The sequence below is a fragment of the Phocoena phocoena genome, chromosome 1, assembly GCF_963924675.1.
Source record: "Phocoena phocoena chromosome 1, mPhoPho1.1, whole genome shotgun sequence".
Taxonomy (NCBI): Eukaryota; Metazoa; Chordata; class Mammalia; order Artiodactyla; family Phocoenidae; genus Phocoena; species Phocoena phocoena.
Window position 1 is genome coordinate 117,659,973 of NC_089219.1, and position 22,516 is coordinate 117,682,488.

The 22,516-nt window shown below is 41.5% G+C and overlaps 1 protein-coding gene across 1 annotated transcript; it reads left to right on the forward strand.

The window, feature by feature from the left end:
- Positions 1–15,819: 15,819 nt before the first annotated feature.
- On the forward strand, positions 15,820–21,621 carry DUSP12 (dual specificity phosphatase 12). The gene is made up of 6 exons (XM_065899829.1): positions 15,820–16,202; positions 17,152–17,265; positions 17,356–17,474; positions 17,866–17,962; positions 18,280–18,466; positions 21,460–21,621. Exons 1-6 carry the CDS (start codon positions 15,820–15,822, stop codon positions 21,619–21,621), a joined length of 1,062 nt encoding a protein of 353 aa, XP_065755901.1.
- The last annotated feature ends 895 nt before the right edge of the window (positions 21,622–22,516 follow it).

Here is a 22,516-nt window from a genome sequence, read left to right on the forward strand (position 1 = left end):
AAGACTTTCAGTTCTGTTTCTGATGAGTGTATACCCTCAAAGTCCTGGGCTAGTTTTAGAGAGGGAAAGGGACTTGTGTGGGCCTCCATTCCAGGTTATAAGGGTCAGCATGCTGTTAGACTCACCCAGATGCACCTCCTGCACCAATATAGCTAGATAGGCTGATGGGCTCTGGTGGCAGCAAGCAGGCCATGCTCACTTTAGCCTAACTAAACAAGTGGTACTGTTAGCATCAAGAAATCTCTTTGAAGAAAGATTAAGACAAATTCTCAAAACTGCTGAATTCTAGTTTTTAGTAGGTTCTTACTTCCCGAAGAGCTATTCCAACACTAACATACAATTCAATTTTTATAAGTCCCTCATCTGCCTACTAAAACTGTTGGTTTTCTGCAAGTCTGGTGTGAATTATTCCCAGGAGGTTTATTTCTCATTGGGTCCTTACCCTTCATCAGTTAACGTTTACTGCTAAGGCTTAGAACTGATAACAACTCTACCCTCCCATCCTTCTACTTGACACATATTCAGCCACAATGCAATTTCCCGTTTCTTTTTGAACAATTAACCAGAATAACATCAACATACTTCATCCTTTTCTTCTTAGTATTATCTTCACCATGTTATAACTGCAAAGTCACTGAAATTATAAAAATGAGAGAGGCAGGTGGGTACACACATAAATTACAGTGCAATGTGATAAGTGCTCTATGAAACACTGGGAATTCAGAGGAGGAAACTGAATCTTGAAGGAAGAGCAAGATTTCACCAAGAAGAGATGTGAAAAGATTGAGGGGTAGGGCGTGCCGGCTGAGGGTGCAAAGGCAAAGAGACATAAAAGACCGTGGTGTGTTTGTAGAGCTGCAAATAATTGAAAGTGGTTGGAGAATTATGTGTATTTATGCATGTGTGTGGGGGGGGTGTGTTTTAGGGAGAAGGTGGCAGGAGATGAACATGGGGAAGTAGGAAGGGATCAGAACATGAAAGTCTTGTTAAGAGGTTCTTTAACCTGTTGGATATTTGGGATGGATATTTGGAAGCATTCCTTATTGAGGGCATCAATAAGCCTTACTGGAGGAGAAGCTAATTTGAAATTACAAAAGAGCAATCAAATAAACTGATCTCAGTGGACACTTGCTTAACCCTGAGGAGTTATGTCCAGGCCCTATGATCCAGTACTGGGGTTCTGGTTTACAAGGGTCTTTGTGGTTCTGAGTTCCACCTTTCTAATGCAGGCTTAGCTCACTTCTCAGAACTCTCCCCCAGCAAGCCTTCCCTGGCTAACCCCACTCTACTCCCCTGAAGGAGGCCCCTGAAGTTTCTGCCATCCCTGATCTAGACAGGAAGTGACTAGCATTAGTATCAAGAGTCTAGGTAATCAAAGAATCAAGTCATTAAAAAAGTCAGTTGATACGTATAACTGATTCACTTTACTGCACAGCAGAAATTAACACAACATTGTAAAGGACTATACTCCAATAAAAATTAATTTAAAAACTCAGCTGATCATTTTTTAAAAGAGCAAAAGGGTGAAATAGCCATTCAAAAGGGAGTTTTATCTCTTCAGTATCTCCTCATTCACACCTTGTTAGCAGCTACAATATCTTTCTTCCTGTCCTGACACATACCTCCATTTAGGGTTAGGGATATGGGGAGTGGGGAAGAACAAGAACTTATGGGTTAGAATGATGTGTGTGTAGCGGCGGGTGGGGGGGGGGGGAGAGTGAGTTTTATGCCCTCTAGTCTCCACTGTCTTTAAGCTCCCCAGCTCTCGTTGATCTTCCCCTACAATACCTGTTAATGATCTCCCGGGAAGACCCGCACTAAGGAAATATCAAGAGATATCAGACAGGCAGCTTACTGGCCATGCTCCTCTGGGGAAAAAAAAAAAGTCCTCATCCAGCTTCTGTTTAAGGTTCCAGCATGCATTTAGAGAAACTTTGGGCTAGCCCAGGCTGCCTAAGGAGAATCTCAGGCTCATTCCCAAGCAGCAAGGGTAGCAACAAAATGCTGGAGAAGCCTGGGGAGGAAGCTGCTTCTCTCTGGTTCTCTGATCACTTCTGTGTCTCAGACTCAGACCTCGACCCTAAACCTGTGGGAGTCCATACCAGATACCAGGCAAGGAACCCAAATGTCCTCCACCAGAGAGCAGAAAGGGTTCTGGCAAGTTTCATTTGAATCTCAGCTTTACTCTCTCATTCTGTCCTCCCTGAGTCTAAGTTTCTTATCTGGACTTCGCTCTATAGAAAGAAGGAACTCAACTCTTTGGGTTCTGCACTTATGACTTTTTCCGTAAAAGAGTGAATCAAATCCTCTAGGTTAAAGTCCAAACTATCATGACATGTAGAGCAGTCACACTGACCACTTGCTCTTTCCCCAGCACGCCAGCCTCTTTCATGCCTCTGTGCCTTTACATATACTTTGGCCTCAACCTCTATTGGTGGGGAGTGGGCTGCACACGCCTTCTGATCTCTCATTTGTCAAAAGAGGGAAATAAGAGTACCCTTACAGAGAGAGACAGACAAACAGACTTTTTCATTACTAGAGGTTTTAAGACATGGGATGCTAAAGTGCTTAAAAGCACAGAGGAGGAGCACTAAGCTCAGTGTGGAGGTTCACAAATCACTTACCAGAGAGATGACATTTGCCAGTCCCTAGTGATGAGCTCTTAGATTATTTTTAAACTTTTGCTGTTTTAAATTATGTTGCAATTAATGTTATTACACTGTATCTTTTTTTTTTTTTTTTTTTTTGCGGTACGCCGGCCTCTCACTGTCGTGGCCTCTCCCGTTGCGGAGCACAGGCTCCGGACACGCAGGCTCAGCGGCCATGGTTCACGGGCCCAGCCGCTCCGTGGCATGTGGGATCTTCCCGGACTGGGGCACGAACCCGTGTCCCCAGCATCGGCAGGCGGACTCCCAACCACTGCACCACCAGGGAAGCCCTACACCTATATCTTTATGCACATATTTGAACATATCTGTGGGATAAACGCCTAGACTTAAGTAGAGTTGCTGAATCAAAGAATGCGAGTCTTTTTTAATTTTAATAGATATTTTCAAATTATGCATGAGAGAGCTTGTTTCTTTTACCCTAGTCAGGATAGCACATCATCATACTTATATATTTCTTAATTAGACCCAGAGAACCTCCTGACTCTTTATCTGCTATTGAATTCCCCCAGTTGGATCTTGGTAACATTACTAACCTTGTGTTGTGCAACAGCCCAGCAGTACAGTCCTTCCAGAGTCAACATCCCTGTTTGTAATCCTAATCCATCCCTCTTCTGAATTCTTGTTAGCTGGTCTGCAATTAACTAAGAGAAATGTACTCCTGTCTATATTTCCTTATTAAATGAGAACTTTCTGCCAAGTAGAGCTCTTATTCCCAGCCAGGTCATTCTGGTTCTTCACCAAATTCCCAACATGTACTACAGTTTGCCCATATTGGTTTAGTTTATTCCCCAGTCATTACACCTGCAAAGATAATTTGCTTCAATGCTTGACATTCTAATTATCACGAGGACTCATGTGACTGTACATCCCTGATTCAGCTAACATCTGAGGCTGAAGAATTGGTATAGTACATGTTAGCCTTTTTCAGTTCAAAGGAGCCAATCTCATTACAGTGATGTGGGAAATGACCTCTCCTCCATTTCTTTGCAGTTAATATGCTCTTAATGTAGCATGTTAAGTTGTAATAGCCAAGCTACTTAGCTTTGGACCTAGAGGTGACAGAGTATAGAAATTAAGAACCCTGGCTAAGCAGTTAATAGACTTGGGTTCAAACATCACTTTTACTACTTACCAGCTGTATAGCCTTGGACGAGATACTCTGTCTCTGAAGTTGGGTTTCCTCATCTGCAAGGCATAATTATAATAGTATCTTCCTTACAGAACTGCTAGAAGGATTAAAAGAGATTATGCGAGTAACATACTTGGTAGAAGCAGTAAATTGTTATTATGACTGTAATTCACTGAATCTAAAATGATGTTGACTGTAGGTTGCACCACTAAAGAGAATAGTAAGAAAGGAAATTGTGGCCAAGTAGCCACACGGTGTCTTTTAGGCTTAATTAGAAACAGAAAATTAAAAAATCCGAATCACTCTAAATATTCATTAAAAAGGACACTATAAGGGAAATAAATTGGGTAAGGTATTCCTAAAACTATTTCACTTTCAGAGTCTGACTTTTCTGAAAGACTTTTCCACTCAGATTTAGCCAAGTCTGTGTTTTCCCATTCTTGTAACATATTCTTTCCTGTGAAGAGCATTAGTAACGCAGTGTTTCTTAAAAGAAGCCATAACAAGAGTAACAGTTATCGTTGCCAGACTTTTAGGCTGGTTTTGCAATTATCTGGAGTTAGCTTACTTTTGACTTCTACTTCAGGAATGTTGCTAAACATGTCTGCTTCACCACTCACTCCACTTCTCCTCACAACCTATGAATATTTCACCGTCATCTCTAGAAATTTCTCCCAATATGCTCCCACCCATTCTTAAATTTTGATGCCAGTACTTTAATGTACATGCTTGCTTTAAGCAATGAAAACGATGACAAGACAACAATTATAAGATGCATCGTGGTTTCAAAGATGTTAAATGTAGTTTGAAAAAAATTATTTCTTAGAATTAATAAAATACAAAATGCACCCTAAAAGCAAATCTAGGAAAGCAAATTTTAAAATGTCTAGAAAAAAAGTTACATATGACACTACATGTAGCCTGAGACTAAAGGTGGACTTCTTTTGAGTTGAAGTGGAGGTTCTCAAAAATCTGAAAGGAATTTAAAGCCTGTTTAATTCAACCAAGAAACCACTTATTGAGACCTTCTAAACTTCTCCTGCCATTGGCCACGCTTGACTTTTTGTGAGAATGTGGTCCTTATTACCTCCCAAGGACAGCCCACTCTAACTCAGGATAGCTCTGGTAATTAGAAAATTCTTCCTATGGATAATGAGCAAAATGATTTTGTTATAGCTTCTACTCACTGTGCCTCCTAGGGTTACACAGAGCAGATCTAATTCCTGGTCCTCTTGTCAGGGCTTTAGATGTTTAAAGACATTGCTTAGGTTATGCTTAGTTTTCTTAAAGATAAACTTTGTTTCAGTGTTTTCAACTGTTCCTAATTTTGAGTTCCTTCTCCATCCTGGCTTTTCTTTCTTTCTTTCTTTCTTTCTTTTTTTTTTTTTTTTTTGCGGTACGCGGGCCTCTCACTGTTGTGGCCTCTCCTGTTGCGGAGCACAGGCTCCAGACGCGCAGGCTCAGCGGCCATGGCTCACGGGCCCAGCCGCTCCGTGGCATGTGGGATCTTCCCGGACCGGGGCACGAACCCGTGTCCCCTGTATCGGCAGGCGGACTCTCAACCACTGCGCCACCAGGGAAGCCCTTTCTTTTTTTTAATATTCAGAGTTCTTTTTTTTCTTTTAAAATTTATTTATTTATTTATTTTTGGCTGCGTTGGGTCTTCGTTGCTGCACGGCTTTCTCTAGTTGTGGCGAGCGGGGGCTGCTCTTCGTTGCCGTGCGTGGGTGCGTGGGCTTCTCATTGTGGTGGCTCCTCTTGTTGTGAAACATGGGCTCTAGGCACACAGGCTCAGTAGTTGTGGCGCATGGGCTTAGTTGCTCCGCGGCATGTGGGATCTTCCCGGACCAGGGCTCGAACCCGTGTCCCATGCATTGGCTGGCGGATTCCCAACCACTGTGCCACGAAGAAGTCCCCATCCTAGCTTTTCTGAGCACGTCTCCAATTGCTCTATATTAGGTTTAAAATGTGGGACCCACAACAGAATGCCATTTCTCAGGTGGGTGTGTCCAGGGAGAATGAGGCAGGAATGCAGAATTTTATTTTTATTTTTTACAGTGAAGCAATTGCACTTGTGACAGGATGTCAGAAGTGATATTTCATGATACAAGAGACATGGAATTCTGAAGCCGGATCATCATACCCAGAGTTTACAAAGGAAATGGTTAAGGATCTGTTCCCTGACTTTTGGACTCTGAAATCACATCAAGGAGATAAAAAGGGGTCAGAGTATGGAGAAGAGAGAAGGTCTGTGAAGGTTTCTTTGCCATGTGAATAGTTGCCATCACAATTCTTACTCACAGTGGGGAGTTTTGGAAAGTTTACCCTCTCCTCATCAAGCCTAATAAAGGAGATGCCCATGAACTCACCCAGAGAGGTCTGAAATGTGTTGCCCACAGTAGGGAGACACAGGGAACTAGGCCTGACTCACACCTGAGAAAGCTAAGGTGAATTGTGGCTGTAGGATGGAAGAGCCTGTTTTGGGATTCGGCACTACAGAAGTCGCTGGGACAAAGACGTGTGTGTATGTATTTCCATAGTCCATGAAAGACAGAGAGCTGGCATGGGTTCCAGTACAATAAGGAGGGGTTGAATAAAGCACTAAAAAGCTGGAGATGAATCTAGATTCTTAGGGGTTGAGGAAAGAGGTGCAAGTGCTCTCCTGGAAGAAAGACGCATCTGCCTTGAATGGAGGAGAGCAGTACCCCCAAACAAACACCTCTAAAAAGTCCACAGAAGTGCCCACGGGAGAAACAATTGGACAGTCACCTCCAAGCTGAGACAGCAGGAAGCTGCCCAGACAAAGAACTTTCTACTTCCTTATCTATCCTCCCTCCCTTCCCTATTCTCTGCTACTTTGGCCTAGATGAGGTGAAAAGGAAACAGACACTGAGGAGAGAGGGAGGAGGTATGGAAGAGAGAAAGAGAGAGAGAAACCAGTCAAGCTCCTTTCCTAAGTCAGGACCTAAACGGAGTAAGTAGGAGGACAAAGAGTTATCTCTGAATTAAGATTGAAGGTCTGGTTAACATCTAGGACTGGGCACTCTAATTCATAAATTGAAACTATGCTTGTGACCCGAAGTTGTTAAAAGACTATCCATTATCAAGAGAAGCACAAAAAGCAGCAATTGGCTCAGAATTTAATGTACACATGAATCACCCCGGGCTCTTCTGCAAAGGCAGATTATGATTCAGTGGGTCTGGGGCGGGGCCTGAGAATCTGCATTTCTAACAAGTTCCCAATTCATGCCAGTGCTGGCATTTTGGGTCACATTTTGAGAAGCAAGGGGAGCAGGGGATTACCCCACTGAATGAATTTTAAATGGATTATAAAAGATTAAAAAAGCTACATTTGGGGGAATTCTCTGGTGGTCCAGTGGTTAGGACTTCCACTGCAGGGGGCCCATGTTCAGTCCCTGGTCAGGGAACTAAGGTGTCACGTGACAAGGCCAAAAAAATTTTTTTTAAAAAGGTGCGTTTTCAATGTTCATTTCAGCACTATTTACAATAGCCAGGACATGGAAACAACCTAAGTGTCCATCGACAGATGAATGGATAAAGAAGATGTGGCACATATATACAATGGAATATTACTCAGCCATAAAAAGAAATGAAATTGAGTTATTTGTAGAGAGGTGGATGTACCTAGAGTCTGCCATACAGAGTGAAGTAAGTCAGAAAGAGAAAAACAAATACCGTATGCTAACACATATATATGGAATTTTAAAATAAATGGTTCTGAAGAAACTAGGGGCAGGAAAGGAATAAAGATGCAGACATAGAGAATGGTCTTCAGGACATGGGGAGATGTGGAGGGGAAGCCGGGACAAAGTGAGAAAGTGGCATTGACATATATACACTACCAAATGTAAAATAGATAGCTAGTGGGAAGCACCCACATAGCACAGGGAGATCAGCTCGGTGCTTTGTGACCACCTAGAGGGGTGGGATAGGGAGGGTGGGAGGGAGGGAGACGCAAGAGGGATGGGATATGGGGATATATGTATATGTACAGCTGATTCACTTTGTTATAAAGCAGAAACTAACACAACACTGTAAAGCAGTTATACTCCGATAGAGATGTTAAAAAAAAAAAGGTGCATTTTGATCATGCCGTGAACTGTGCTTTCAACATATCCTGTCTGCTATAGTCCAAGAAATGGATGCTCAGGGTCCTGCCTCTCACCTCAGCACCACAGAGCTAGTGCCTGAACACTGGGATCACTGCTATTGCTACTGCAGAAAAAACCAACAGCTTCCTCAGACTGGTTCCAGAAGCAACAGAAGCTGCACAAGTATAGCCTCTGCCTCACTTGCACCTTCCATATGTTGTCCAAGGGCTTCTGAGTGGCCAGACCTAAGTTACACCCTGTACCTAGCTGCAAGGGAGTCTCAGTCCCTTTTAGCTTTCCAGGCTCTGCAGTTCCGGAAGACACTTGAGAAGGTAATGAAGTGGATGTTCACCCCACCTCCTCAGACAATAAAGGGGGTGAGTCCTACCTAGGCTTTTACTGCTGTAAAGGACCTAGAGATTTAGTCCAACTTGTTAATTTTAGAGATCAGGTGATGGAGATGCAGAGACTAAATGACTTGTTAGTGGTAGGGGTAGAAATAGAGCTCAGGTCTTTTGACAAGGAGTTCAGTGTAACCTAAAGGATAGCCTCTCTCCCAGGAGGCAAGTGATATTGTCCAGCCTCATTAAGCTTATTGCTTGCAAACCCACCCAAGACGCTGTTTTCATCTAAGGCATACCTCTTCAACCCCCAATTTGTATTTATGTAGTTCATTTGGGGGACCAAAGTACAGAATCTTACATTTATCTTTTTTTGAATTTTGTCTTTGCTAGCTTAATAAGACAATTTTGGATCCCAATGTAGTCCCTCTCAGCTGTAACACATACAGATTAGTAAGCATGTCTTCTGCACCGTAATCCAAATCACTATAAAAAAAAAACGTTGAATCAAACAGATTAAAGAAATTTAGATGATGGCTCTATCTCACTAGAAATTTCTCTCATGATTGCCATGGATCCATTTTTCTCTCTTTGGGTACAATTGTTTAACCAATTACCAACCTATTCAATTGCTCTAATATTCAGTCTCTATATCTCACCCTTATCTACAAGGAGATCTGTCTAAAGGACTGGAGAAGTACGGATTCAGTGGGTGAGCATTTCCCCTAATCTGCCTGTCTAGTCATTGTCAGAAGAACAGGCTGTCAGGGCAAGACTGTTCTTGGTAAGCTCATGCTGGCCCCTAGTGGACGCTTCTTCTCTTCTCTTCCACCTCCTCACACCTCCTCCTTCACCCCCGCTCCTTCTTCCTCTTCCTCTTCCCTTTCCCCTCTCCCTCCTCTCCTTCTTCAGTTGAGGTAAGATAATTGACATATAACATTACACTAGTTTCAGGTCTGTAAGTAATGATTCAGTATTTGTATATGTTGCAAAATGATCATCACAATAAGTCAAGTTAAAATCCTTCACCATACATAGTTACACAATTTATTTTTGGTGATGAGAACTTTTAAGATCTCTCTTAGCAACTTTCAAACAGTTTTATTAACTAAGTCACCATACTTTCTATAGTTGATAATATTAGAGCTAATATAGCTGCTTCTTTTTATAAGTACTTACAAGACATTCCTGCATTAACCTGCATCATTTTGGATTAGAGGCAACCAGTAATGCTTTGATAGCCTAAAGGTATAGAAGCAGATGGGGCTCATCCACTTAGTACTCCAATATCCATTTTCCATTTAGTGACCCCACTAAAGGATTCTGAGGCCCTTTGTGAAAGGCGCTGTGGAAAGATGAGGCCTGTGCTGGACATGTAGTAGCCCCTTCCCTCCAAAAGGGCTGCAACCCTGCATGGCCGCTATTAGGACTGCATGTGGCCGGTGGGACTGAACACATGTCCCAGGATCGCTTGTGAAGTCTCAAAACAAATCGTTCATTTTCAGACATATTGGGCATATACTTAATGAAACATTCTCAAGTGTCTCAGCCCTCATATCCCTGTGCCTTCCCCCTCAGTGCTCTCTGTCTTTCCAGCACCTTTCCATTCCTTTCTCCCTCATCTCTCTCTCCTTCACCTGTGGGAAAGACCCACCTCAAGTGCCACCTTCCCAGAGAATTTTTCCCAGTTTCCTCCAGCCAAAATAAGTTACTACTTTTTTTTCTGTCTGAGCCCCCAAGCATTCTGTTTGTACTGTCAGTTTAACACATGATTTGGGTATTCGCACCCCTGTCTGCATAGTGGAAACGTGAGTCTAAGGGCTTCATCTTATTCCATGCTGCATCACCACTTTGGGATCATATAAAAATGCTTCTATTGAACATCCAAATCTAGTTTTTCTCCCTTTATTTGGGCAGTTTCCTCCTGCCAGCTTGAACGTTTATAAATGGCCTATCTCTGTTTTCAGTTCTCATGGCTGGTGATGAGTAATTATTGGAAGGCGTGGGCAAAGAAATACATCTTGAAAGATATGAGACAGTGGATATGAAACACACTTAGAAGCAGCAGCAGAGTATATTTGGTAGTAAGGAGGGGCAAGGAACAACATTTTAAAGGATTTAGAAATATTCTGTGGACTGACCAAAAGTTTATAGGATTTCCGATTTTTATAGTTTAAAATCATTTAGGGAATGTTAGAGCAGGCATTATTAGCCTTGCCTTTTTGGGGTGGGGCCATTGAAATTCAGAGGGCTTAACTGGCTTGGCCACGTTATATACTTAATACATGATGGAACCAAAACTTAAGTCTAGGACTTGTGCATACAAGTCCAGAGCTCTTTCCATTACAACACACTTGACTACATTTAGACTGCAAGAGAGCTCCAAAGGTTGTGACATTGGGAAGGGGCAACTGTGGCCATTCTCTGTATTTTGTTTGCCTGGGGAAGAATGAAGGGAGAGGAGTTCTGCAAAATGTAACCCAACAAACCTCTGACATACAACAGGGAACATCTGTGGTCTCCTTTGCTCTACTCATCTGACTTCTTGTTTACCACTTTCTCCTTGAGTCAAAAAAGGAACTGAGAGCACGACCCAGATATCACCAGCCAGTTCCTGCCCTAGTATTCCTCATATGGATAGTCCTACAATGTGATGAGTTTGTAAATACTGGGGGTGAGTGGGGGACGCAGTTGGGAACAAGGCAGGAGGAGTTGTTGGATCAGCTGACCAAGTTGTCCTTACATAACGAGGGGGCTTCAACTTTATTCAGTCATCTCTGGTCCCAGGGTTTGTGGAGCTGAAATTATTCCCTCAGAATCTTGACAGTAGATGCCCTTCTAGGGAAGGAGGACACATCTTTACCAAGACACAGACTCTACATTAATAAGTGGACTTCAGGGGGCTTCCCTGGTGGCACAGTGGTTGAGAGTCCGCCTGCCGATGCAGGGGACACGGGTTCGTGCCCCGGTCCGGGGAGATCACACATGCCGCGGAGTGGCTGCGCCCGTGAGCCATGGCCGCTGAGCCTGCGCGTCCAGAGCCTGTGCTCCGCAGCGGGAGAGGCCACAATAGTGAGAGGCCCGCGTACCGCACACACACACAAAATAAGTGGACTTCAGGGTGTGGTTGTAGCTGGATGGGTAGTTAGGATCCACTTTCTGTTAAATCTCATGACCATTGAATTCCTGGACCGATCACGCTCAGCAATTTATCTCTGCTCAACAGCTTCCTCAAGACAAGCCATCTGCAGCCATTTCTCCCTCACCACAGCTCAGCCTCTCCTGCATGGAATCCTCCCCGAGCTGCTTCTGATGCAATGGTTCAGCTTGGGATTTCTTGCTCCCACTAATAACACATGTTGATAAGTCAATTCTCGTTAGAACTCTGTAATATGGCTATAATTACTCCTATTTTGCAGGTGAAGAAACTGAGGCTTAGAGAAATCATATAATTTTCTACAGGCATACAATCACATATTAATAGGTAATAGGGTCAGAAGCAGTTTGGGATTCAGACTTGGGTTTTCTCTGTCTTCAGACTGTGCCCCTCAAACACAGTACCAAATCTGAACTCACCATTTTGTAAGTATACACCTTCTACTCATGAACACAGAAAAAGTAATAGAATTATGTTATTATCACCCATTTATATTTTTCGTCAACATTTTGATTTGGGGATCTTAAAGTACATTTCATGTGTATCTTCATAACTGTCCTAGATCTTAAGCCCCATTAAGAACATGACTGGCAAACATTTACTGATAATTCATTGGGTGTAGGAGGGCCTAGGCAACATGTTGGAGATAGAAAGAGGAACTTGCGTTTGGACCATGATGGGGAGGCAATGGGGCAGAAGAGGGGAAGTTTCTCGGCTCATTGCTCAGCACAGATATGCACTTACAGCAAATATTTTTAAAGATGAAAGTGATGAATCATACTTGTGACTGTGCTCTAGAAGAAAACCAAAGAACGAGAAGGCTGGGTGATGTGTATTCTCATGTGATTAGGCCATGTTACATAGAATGCGTGGGTGTCTTCTTAAAACACAAACCACAGCATACTAGACTATCTCTTAGAATTTTTGCCTAATTCATGCTTATCAATGATGTAGGCTTGCTCGTAATAAAATGAACAGATACATCGTGCGTGTGTGTGTGCACGCACACGTGCGCCTACCAGTGCTAGGACATAGAGCCTCTTCTCTTCTCCTTGACAGGAAGCAACCCAGCTGCCCCTCTAAAGACGAATTTCCTTCCCTGGGCCTAACACCCTGCTTTTTTGCATGTCGCCATATTCATTTTCCCCTGTTTCAAGGGAGGTACAGAAAATGTATCTTGCCAAAGCGCACATGGTGCCAACTAGTGGCTAGGAGGAAAAATACAGAAGCTGGTAAATACACTTCAGCCTCAGGAATTGAGGCGTTATTATTCCCCCAGATACAGATATTCACTGAGACGGGCTTTGTGGGTATTCAACAACAATTCAGAAGTGTCTCTTATTCCCATCCTTGAAGGAACCTATATTCATTTTAGGGCGTTGAGGAAGAAAAGCTCATTCCCAACAGAAAACTAATAAAGCTGAGGGAATGATTAGGATATCTTAATAAAATGTCCAGGAAATTAACCCTTAATTCTTTTTTCCCCCTTTTTTCCAGAATGTCAATACCTATGATTGTTAACAGTGAATAATTTTAATAATACCTGTTGAAAAAAGATTAAAACTATATAGAAAGAAGTGTATAAAGCCTATCATGTAAGTCTCCTCATGCCAGCTCCCAGAAATAACCACTGTTAACAGTTCATATGTATATATTCCTAAAAATTTTATAATATAGCTAGCATCAACCACTTCCTTTGTTATCTTTTTAAATCGTTGCCTAGTATTTTATTGAATGGATAAAACAACTTCTTTAACCACTCCATTACTTGCATTTATTTAGATGTTTCTAGTTTTTCACTATACTAGACAATGGATGCTGTGTCAGGGGTCACCAGGCTCCTTCAGGCTTGCTGAGTCACTGGAAGGATTTGCAGAACTCAGAAGAGCAATTATACAAAGTTATGGCTTATTCCAGTGAAAGAATACAGATTCAGATCAGCAAAGAGAAAAGGTGCATTGGTGAAGTCCAAGAGAAGCCAGGTGCAAGCTTCCAGATACCCCCTCCTAGTGGAGTCACAGAGGCACTTGCTTCTTTCTCCCAGTGATGACGTGTAACAACACACTTGAAGTATGGCCAAACAGGAAGCTTACCCAAACTTGGTATCCAGGGGTTTTATTGGGGGCCAGTCACATAGGCATGCAGTGCCTGCATGACTGAGCATAACTACTCCATCTCCAGCCTCCCAGAGGTCAAACTGATACAGCATGGCCCAGGGCTTCAGGCATTGAAAAACACTTTTATCAGGCAGGCTATTCTGGGGGCTCAGAGATTGTCTCCCAGGAGCTGGTCAAGGGCAGTCCTCCTGAAGACAGACTTCTCTTTGGAATGTGCTGGGAGAATTAAACAAGTGCCTCACCTCCCTCCTTTTTGCCCAACAAATTCCCATTTATCCTACAAGACCTAGATCAAGCATCACTTCCTCTGGGAAGCTATCCTTGATTACTCCCCTTCCATTAGGGTTAGATGCCCAGCTCCCACATGCTTCCTTAGTAATTTGCCCTTACTTCTATCAGAACAATAATTGGGCTATTTACTTATCTTTTATTCCAGGTTTCTCTCTAAGTTCCTCGAGGGCAAAGACTCTTATTCATTTTGTAGCCTCAGCATCTACTGTAGTGCCCGACACATAGTAGATGTTTCCAGGATTGTAAAGTGAGAAAGGTTGAGTTGATTCAACTGGGGGCTCAGAAGACCGCTAACATGACTCTCCAGGCAAAAACGCTAAGTGAGCCCTTGAGGTAAACCCTTTGGGATGGGGAAGGAAATGGCATTGAGAGGGAAGTAGTGTCTCTTCTGGTACTCCTTTCCCTTCCATTTCTAACATTCAAAAGATGGAGTAACCAGCACCATTAGCCTAAATTCTGTGGGGGATACAAAGATGAAAAAGCAAAGTCCTTACCCTGAAGAGGTTCACAGCCTGTGGTGGGAGTAAGGGAAGATAGCACTCTTCCTCTATCCCTGCAGGCTGCCCACTTAAGTGTTCCCAAGCAGAAGCATTTGCTGCTTCCTCCATCTGACTTGGATGGGGCTCAAGTGTCCCTGCCCCGAATCTCAATCTCTCTGAAAATTATAAAGTTATATATGAGAAAGACAAAAGCAAGCCCTGGCATCCAGGAACTGGCCTGGAACTACGAGGTAGATCTTCCTTAGTGTTGCTACAGCTGGCTGGGCACTCACAGTTAGGTGTTTTTCCCCTCCTGCTGAATATAAACAATTTCACAGGACATCAACCCCAGACAAGGCAACACTGAGCTCATGATGAAGAAAGACAAAAACAAGACCACCATGAAATTCCCTGCTCATGTGGGAATCCTCACTCTGGGCCCATACTCTAACAGCAATAAAAACCCCAAGCCAGTTTTCTGTCTCTGCTTTCTCAATTCATTTTTGGACCTACTTGTGAGTCACCCTGCTATCTCCAGAAAGCCTCATTATGTGAGTAATAAATCTTTTTATGCCCTTAAAACAAAAACAAGACCACCGTAATCATGTCTGAACACAGATAAAACAGGAACATTGTCCAACTTCAAAATGCCAAACATGTTTTGGTCTTTATGCCAGGACCATGACTGACTGCTACTTCTTGACCAATTACAGCTTTAGTGTCTCTCTAGCCTTTCCTCCCTTAGGTAAGATTTATTAAGATACCCAGTCATAGAATCACCCCCACTTCCTGACAGCATCCAATCCAGAGCAAAGTCCTGCTTCTTTAGATGCTTAGTCCCTTAGACCCTTATACCAAACTCATCTAATACAAGCTCAAATCCTGTAACAGGTCTTCCTAACACTCTCTTACCTAGATTTCCCAAAATTCTCCAGTTCATGGTTGAGTAATAAACACAATTTACTTAACTACAGGTGGATTCTTGGTCGTCTTTGGCTGGAGGGCACTGACACACAAAACCATGGGATTAATATCTTCAAATATATAGAACAGTATACATCAACAAAAAAAGGATTCACATACCAATAAAAAACGGGACAAAAAGAAAAAAAAAAAAAAAGGAAAAATAGTCCCAAGAGAAGAACTACAAACAAATGGCTTCATAAGCATTGAAAAAATGTTTTATTTCAAATGCATAAAATTATGCAGCTGATTCAGTTGGTGGGACCATCATTTCAGTTTGAGTCCATTTTCTGCTCCTGCAGAAAATCCAGAAAATCTCAACACTAAGAGCCTGAGAAACCCTGTATTAGCGTTAGTTTACCACCAAGTTGGAGGAGCCGGATAGAGACAAGGGTCCAGAAGCAGTTTTGAACGGGGTTTAGCTCCGCCCCAGCCGCAGTAACGTCACCTTCCGCCAGTAAATCCACAATCCCGCGGTCGACGTGGTCCCAAGAGGAAGCGGCGGCGCAACTCAGGCCGGCTGGTCCTAGATGAAGGACGTTCTAGCCGACCCCCTACTCGATGGTAGGGCCCTCCTCAGTCCGGCCTCCGGGCGCCGCCATGTTGGAGCCTCAGTACGGGAGCCATGGATGCGAACGCACGGCCGGCAGCCGGACCCGGGCCAGCTCCGCTGAGCACATGCTGGAGGTGCGGCCGGGGCTGTTCCTGGGTGGAGCTGCGGCAGTCGCGGAGCCGGATCACCTGAGAGAGGCGGGCATCAAGGCTGTGCTGACGGTCGACTCGGAGGAGACCGACTTCAACACGGGGGCTGGGGTCGAGGGTCTACGGAGTCTCTTCGTGCCAGCGCTGGACAAACCCGAGACCGACCTGCTTAGCCATCTGGACCGGTGCGTGGCCTTCATCGGCCAGGCCCGCGCCGAGGGCCGCGCGGTGCTGGTGCATTGGTGAGTGGCCGGGTCCGTGGGGAGAGCAACCCCGCCACGCTTCCAGCCTGCCCCCCTCACCCTTCTCCCAGGCCCCAGAAGAGGACGAAGGGGCTGTCGGCCACTAGAACCTTCTCCTCCTCCCTCTCGCACAGGCTTGTGTCTGAGAGAGGATCGGGCAGGAGGCGGGCCCCTGATGGCGTGCAGGCTTTCATTCATTCAGTTTGTGTTGGTTCATCCTGCAGCCGCTGAGTTTTGTTTCGGAGGTAGGAGGAATCTTCAGGTAAATGACAGTCCCTGCACCTACAGAGTTTAAATCTGTTCACGAGAGGCCACACACATACCCAGATTATTGTAATGCAGACTAGGATGCGAGGTGTGTAGTAAGAGATTAACAAAGGTTAAGGTTATTCAAACTTCAGAGGAAATTATTTTCATTGCTTTTGTTTGAGGCGGGGTGGCTGATGTAGGGGAAATTTGGGGAGAGAAAAATTGGTTAGGACGTAAAGGATCCCTAAGCCATTCCTAGGGGAAAGATGGAGTAGGTGATAGCAATGGCAAAAAGAGTGTAATAACGATAGTTTACACTTATTGAGCCAGCACTTTTACTGCCAGCATTTGTTCTAAATATTACATAAAGGACATAAGGTAGTGATAAAAGGGAAAGAAGTCTGGGATCAGATCTCTAGGGCTCTTAAAGCCAGCAAAGGAGTTTAGATTTTTTCTGAAGGCATTATAAAATGTTAAAAAAAATTAGTGTAATTATTTTTGAATAGGTAATACCTTCATATGGTTCAAAATGAATAAGGAAATAAGGGAATAATTCTTTTGTACAGCAGTAGTAATTCAGAGGCAAAGGGTTTATTTGAGTAGAAGAAGCAGACAAGAAGTGGACCTGAACTTTACCATTAGTGGGGGGCTGGGTTTTTTTAATTGTTGCTATTTGATATTTTAAAGGTTTCTTTTTCAGTCACGCAGGGGTCAGTCGAAGTGTGGCTGTAATGACTGCTTTTATGATGAAGACTGACCAACTTACCTTTGAAAAAGCCTATGAAAACCTTAAGACTATCAAACCAGAGGCTAAGTGAGTTCTTTGTCGTAGTAATAATTCTGCTTTTGTGATGTGATTTTATTTATTTAAAGAAAAATTAACTATGTTTGTTTGTCCTTGCAGGATGAATGAGGGGTTTGAGTGGCAACTGAAATTATACCAGGCAATGGGATGTGAAGTAGATACCTCTAGTGCAATTTATAAACAGTATCGTTTACAAAAGGTTACAGAGAAGTATCCAGGTGAGTAATAATTGGTCGTATGTGTTTGGTCCTTTCTAGATGCTGTTTACTCTGACACCAAATGTTTCAGGTGCATTATCCCTTTTTCCAGCGATCCCTTGAGATAGGTATTTATTTCCTTTTGAAACCATGGTTTAGCAAGAAATAGCTTGTTCAGGGTCACAAGGTTTGTAAGTGGCTGGCTTGAATTTGAACTCAGGCAATCTGTGCCTGGAACCCAAGGGCTTGATCATTGTGCCCTCCTACCTCATCCTGATTTCTCAACAATGGAGAATATATATATTTTTTAATTTCTGAAGTTAGCACTACTTGCCTCAATTTGACATTAGCTGAATTTTGTCTGAAAATGCAGAGTTGATTTTGACAAATGGATACATTTTGTGTCATGTAGAATTGCAGAACTTACCTCAAGAACTCTTTGCTGTTGACCCATCCGCCATTACACAAGGATTGAAAGATGGGGTTCTCTACAAATGTAGAAAGTGCAGGTAAAATATTTTGTATCCTCTGGAGATTTTATTTTGTCTCAGTAGCTGAAAAGTACTGAAAGTTTCAGTTTCTTAAAATCTAGTAGGAGGAATTTGTTTAATTGAATAATACAGAAATTTCATATTCAAATCTGGTTTCAAGAAGAATATGAATTCTTAAAAGTAAAAGTAATGCAGTTACTTGTAGAAGTTATTGAAAATTAAAGTAGCATAATCAATGTTATATTAATTTGCCCCCTAAGCAATAACTGCACATTTAATCTATTTTTTCATCCTTTTGCAAGTCATTAATGTTTTTGTTTGTTTGGGGGTTGCAGGCGATCTTTATTTCGAAGTTCTAGCATTTTGGATCATAATGAAGGAAGTGGTCCTATAGCCTTTGCCCACAAGAGAATGACACCATCCTTCATGCTTACTACAGGGAGTCAGGCTCAATGTACATCTTATTTCATTGAACCTGTGCAGTGGATGGAATCCACTTTGTTGGGAGTGATGGATGGACAGGTGAGACATTTTACTTTCTACGGTTTTATTATGTCATCTATATTTTGTTCCTTTCATTTTAAACCATATCTTAACTAGCATTTTACTCCATCTTAACTGCTTTCTTTCTAAAGTTTAATATCTTTCTAATATAGATAAGATTTTATCAAAGATAAATTAGTCACATAAAAACCAGCTGCTGTAAAATAGTGAACCACTTTTGGTGGAAAGCTGTTGGTCTAAGTTAATTAATTCCTTTTAAGGGTATTGTTTGTATTTTTTCAAATTAAGACTAACAAACTAATGAGAATATATTTAACAAAACTTGAACTTTGTAAGAAGTAGGGCAAATCAAGTATTTTAAAATTAGATTTTAAATTTCTTCTTAATCTTTCTTTTTTTCTCTTTTGGCTCTGTGTATTTGTTTTCTTGATCTTTCAGTTTTGTATGTTTGTTGTGAGATTTTTTTTCATTTCCTGTTAATTCTAAAGAATGCAGCTCATATGAGCATCCTGTGACAGCCACAATTCTCCTTTAGGTTTACATGATATTAATCTAAAGATATTCTAAATCTAAGATATAATGATGTTTAAAGTTTGTATAAGTTTGTATGGTGAGTATTTTATGAAACCTTTTCACTGTACTATTTCATTTGAAGAATACAATAACTTTATAAAATCGAGCACATATCTATTCACATTTTATATGTGAGGAAACTTAGTTTGCATTAGTTAGTGTCTTGCCTAGAAAGAGGTACCCTATATTCAAACCCATGGTTTCAGATAATGCTGCTTTATTGAGGTATAATTCACTTACCATATAATGTACCCATTGAAAGTGTACAGTTCAGTGGTTTTTAGTATATTCACGGAGGTTTTTGCAGCTATCACCATTTTTATCGCTACCAAATAAACCTTGTACAGCAGTCACTTCCCATTCTTGATGATATTATTTGTTGAAGTCCACTTTGTCTGTTTTTTTCTTTTGTGGCTTGTGCTTTTGGCTTGCTGCTTTTGTTTATTGTTTTTTGGGGCGTGCCTTGCAGCTTGTGGGATCCTAGTTCCCCAACCAGGGATTGAACCTGGGCCCTCAGCAGTGCCAGTGTGGAGTCTTAACCACTGGACTGCCAGGAAATTCCCTTGCTGCTTTTATTTAACCCGGAAAACACAAGATAAAGGCGTTTTTGTGAAATATTCTAGATCACATTTGTGCATACTTCTTTGTACACTTATTTGAATTTTCTTATAGAATATATACCTAAAAGTGGAAATCCTGGCTTGAGGAGTGTGTACATTTTAAATATTACTGATAGTCTGGGCTGACATTAACAATGCCCATACAAATTTGCCTTTCACTAATGTTGAATGCATATACTCATTTCCCCATACCCTTGACATAATGGATATTGTAAAATTGGTAAGGTTTTGTCAATCTGTCAGTCTGTGAGATGAAAAATGTTAATCCTAAAATGTTTTAATTTGAATCTCCATGACTGCTACTGAGCCCAACATCTTTATATACTTATGAGCCATTTATATTTTCTTTTACAGTAAATTTCCTTCATGTCCTTGGCCCATTTTTCTGTGGGTTTTGTCTTTTTCTAATGGATTTGTAGGAGTTCTTTATATAGTCTAGAGTTAATGTTTCGTGTAATATGTTGCAGATATTTTCTCCAGTCCGTTGCTTTTATCTCAGCTTTGTGATACATTTTTTTCTTCAGCTTTTTGAGATATAATTGACATACAGCAGTGTATAGGTTGAAGGTGTACAGCATAAATGACATACATATATTGTGAATGTGGGTTTTTTTAAATTGTGGTAAAATATTCATAACATAAATTTACCATTTTAACTATTTTTAAGTGTATAATTCAGTAGCCTTGAGAACATTCACATTGTTGTGCAACCGTCACCACCATCTTCCCCAACTGCAATGCCATACCCGTTAAACACGAATTCCCCATACTGCCCCTGCCAGGCCCTGGCAACCACCATTCTACTTTCTGTCTTTATGAATTTGACTACTCCAGGTGCCTCATAAAGTGGAATTACACATGTATTTGTCCTTTTGTGACTGGCTTATTGCACTTGGCATAATGTCCTCAAGGTTCATCCATGTTATAGCATGTATCAGAGTTTCCTTCCTTTTTAGTGCTGAATAATATTCCATTTTATGTATAGGCTACCACATTTTTTTTTTTTTTTTTTTTGTGGTATGCAGGCCTCTCACTGTTGTGGCCTCTCCCGTTGCGGAGCACAGGCTCTGGACGCGCAGGCTCAGCGGCCATGGCTCATGGGCCTAGCTGCTCCGCGGCATGTGGGATCTTCCCGGACCGGGGCACGAACCCGTGTCCCCTGCATCGGCAGGCAGACTCTCAACCACTGCACCACCAGGGAAGCCCCACATTTTGTTTATCCGTTCATCTATCCCTGGACATTTGGGTTGCTTCTTCCCTTTGAGTATTGTGAATAATGCTGCTATGAACATGGGTATACAAATATCTGTTTGAGTCCCTGCTTTTATCTCTTTGGGGTATATATCTAGAAGTGGAATTACTGGATCGTATAGTAACTCTGTGTTTAATTGTTTTGAGGAATGTGGTATATTTTGTCAAACTAAAATTTAAGATATTTATGTAATCAATTCTAGTTTCTGAGTTTTATGCCCGGACTTTCTATATAGCTTGTCGATGATTTAAAAGTCAACACATGTGCCACGGTCACAAAACAGTCACAAAACCTTCTGTTTCACATCTCAACCTTCACTTTTCTCCCTTAATGCTGGAATTAATCTATTCCTCCTTTAAACTCCCAGAGTACAACATACTTCTTACACAATTATTGTAGCCTACTATCTATTACAGTAAATTGCCATTACATCTCACTGATTAGACCATCAACTCCTTGAAGGTATGAGCCATGTCTTACCTGTTTTTATATCATATATTACCAAAGATAATTATTTGTTTTGTATAAAAGTGAATGAATGAAGTAACACATTTATTTTATTTCAGCTTCTTTGCCCCAAATGCAATGCCAAGTTGGGTTCTTTCAACTGGTATGGTGAACAGTGCTCATGTGGTAGATGGATAACACCTGCTTTTCAAATACATAAGAACAGAGTGGATGAAATGAAAATGCTGCCAGTTTGGGGATCACAAACAAGAAAAATATGAACTTGTGACATTTGATAACTTGCTGATGATATGTGCTACCCTTGCTTATTGTCATTCATGGCAGATTGTTTAGTTTTAGGCCATTAACATTTCATTTGAAATATGAGAAGCTAAAAATCATTTGACTTAGAAACTATACTTTGTCAGCTTCTTACACTAAGTAGAATGGAAATCAAAACCTTTTAATCATGTAAATTATACTTTATTTGATATTAAAATCTTTTATAACCCAGATACTTTCTTTATTTCATATATATTTAAAAGTTGTGATTTTTTGGAATGTTAGTTATGTAATCTTAAGGTCTAGATGGACAAAATTATGTATAAAAATTAGAAACTGTCATGTTTAAGTGACATTCTTTTATTTCTAGAAATGTAAAGCAGATTTGTTTGGACATATTTTGATATTTCTCTTTCTCTCTTTTAAGGGACATTAGTAAAGCTACATTAGTCTGGGTTTTTCTTGGAAATGTAGAAGAAAAGGACATCAGTAAAACACTGACTAAAGTGTGGTTTTCCTATGATACTTTTTGAAGTAATCTACTTAAAGAAATGTATTAATGTTAGGTATATTTCTAATGATGAAGAAAATTAAATGTGGAGTAACTACATATCAGTCACCTTTTTTAGCCTGATGTGTTAGTGTATTGGAAAAGGTAATATGTCCAGATTAGTTTTTTGTTTTTTTTGGTTTTTTTTTTTGCAGTACGTAGGCCTCTCGGGGCATGAACCCGTGTCCCCTGCATCGGCAGGCAGACTCTCAACCACTGCGCCACCAGGGAAGCCCCCAGATTAGCTTTTTAATGTGATCTCTGGAGACTGGAATTTATTTTACTCATTGATAATAGTTAGAATTATACCTAATTAGATACTTGAACATTTACATTAAATCAGA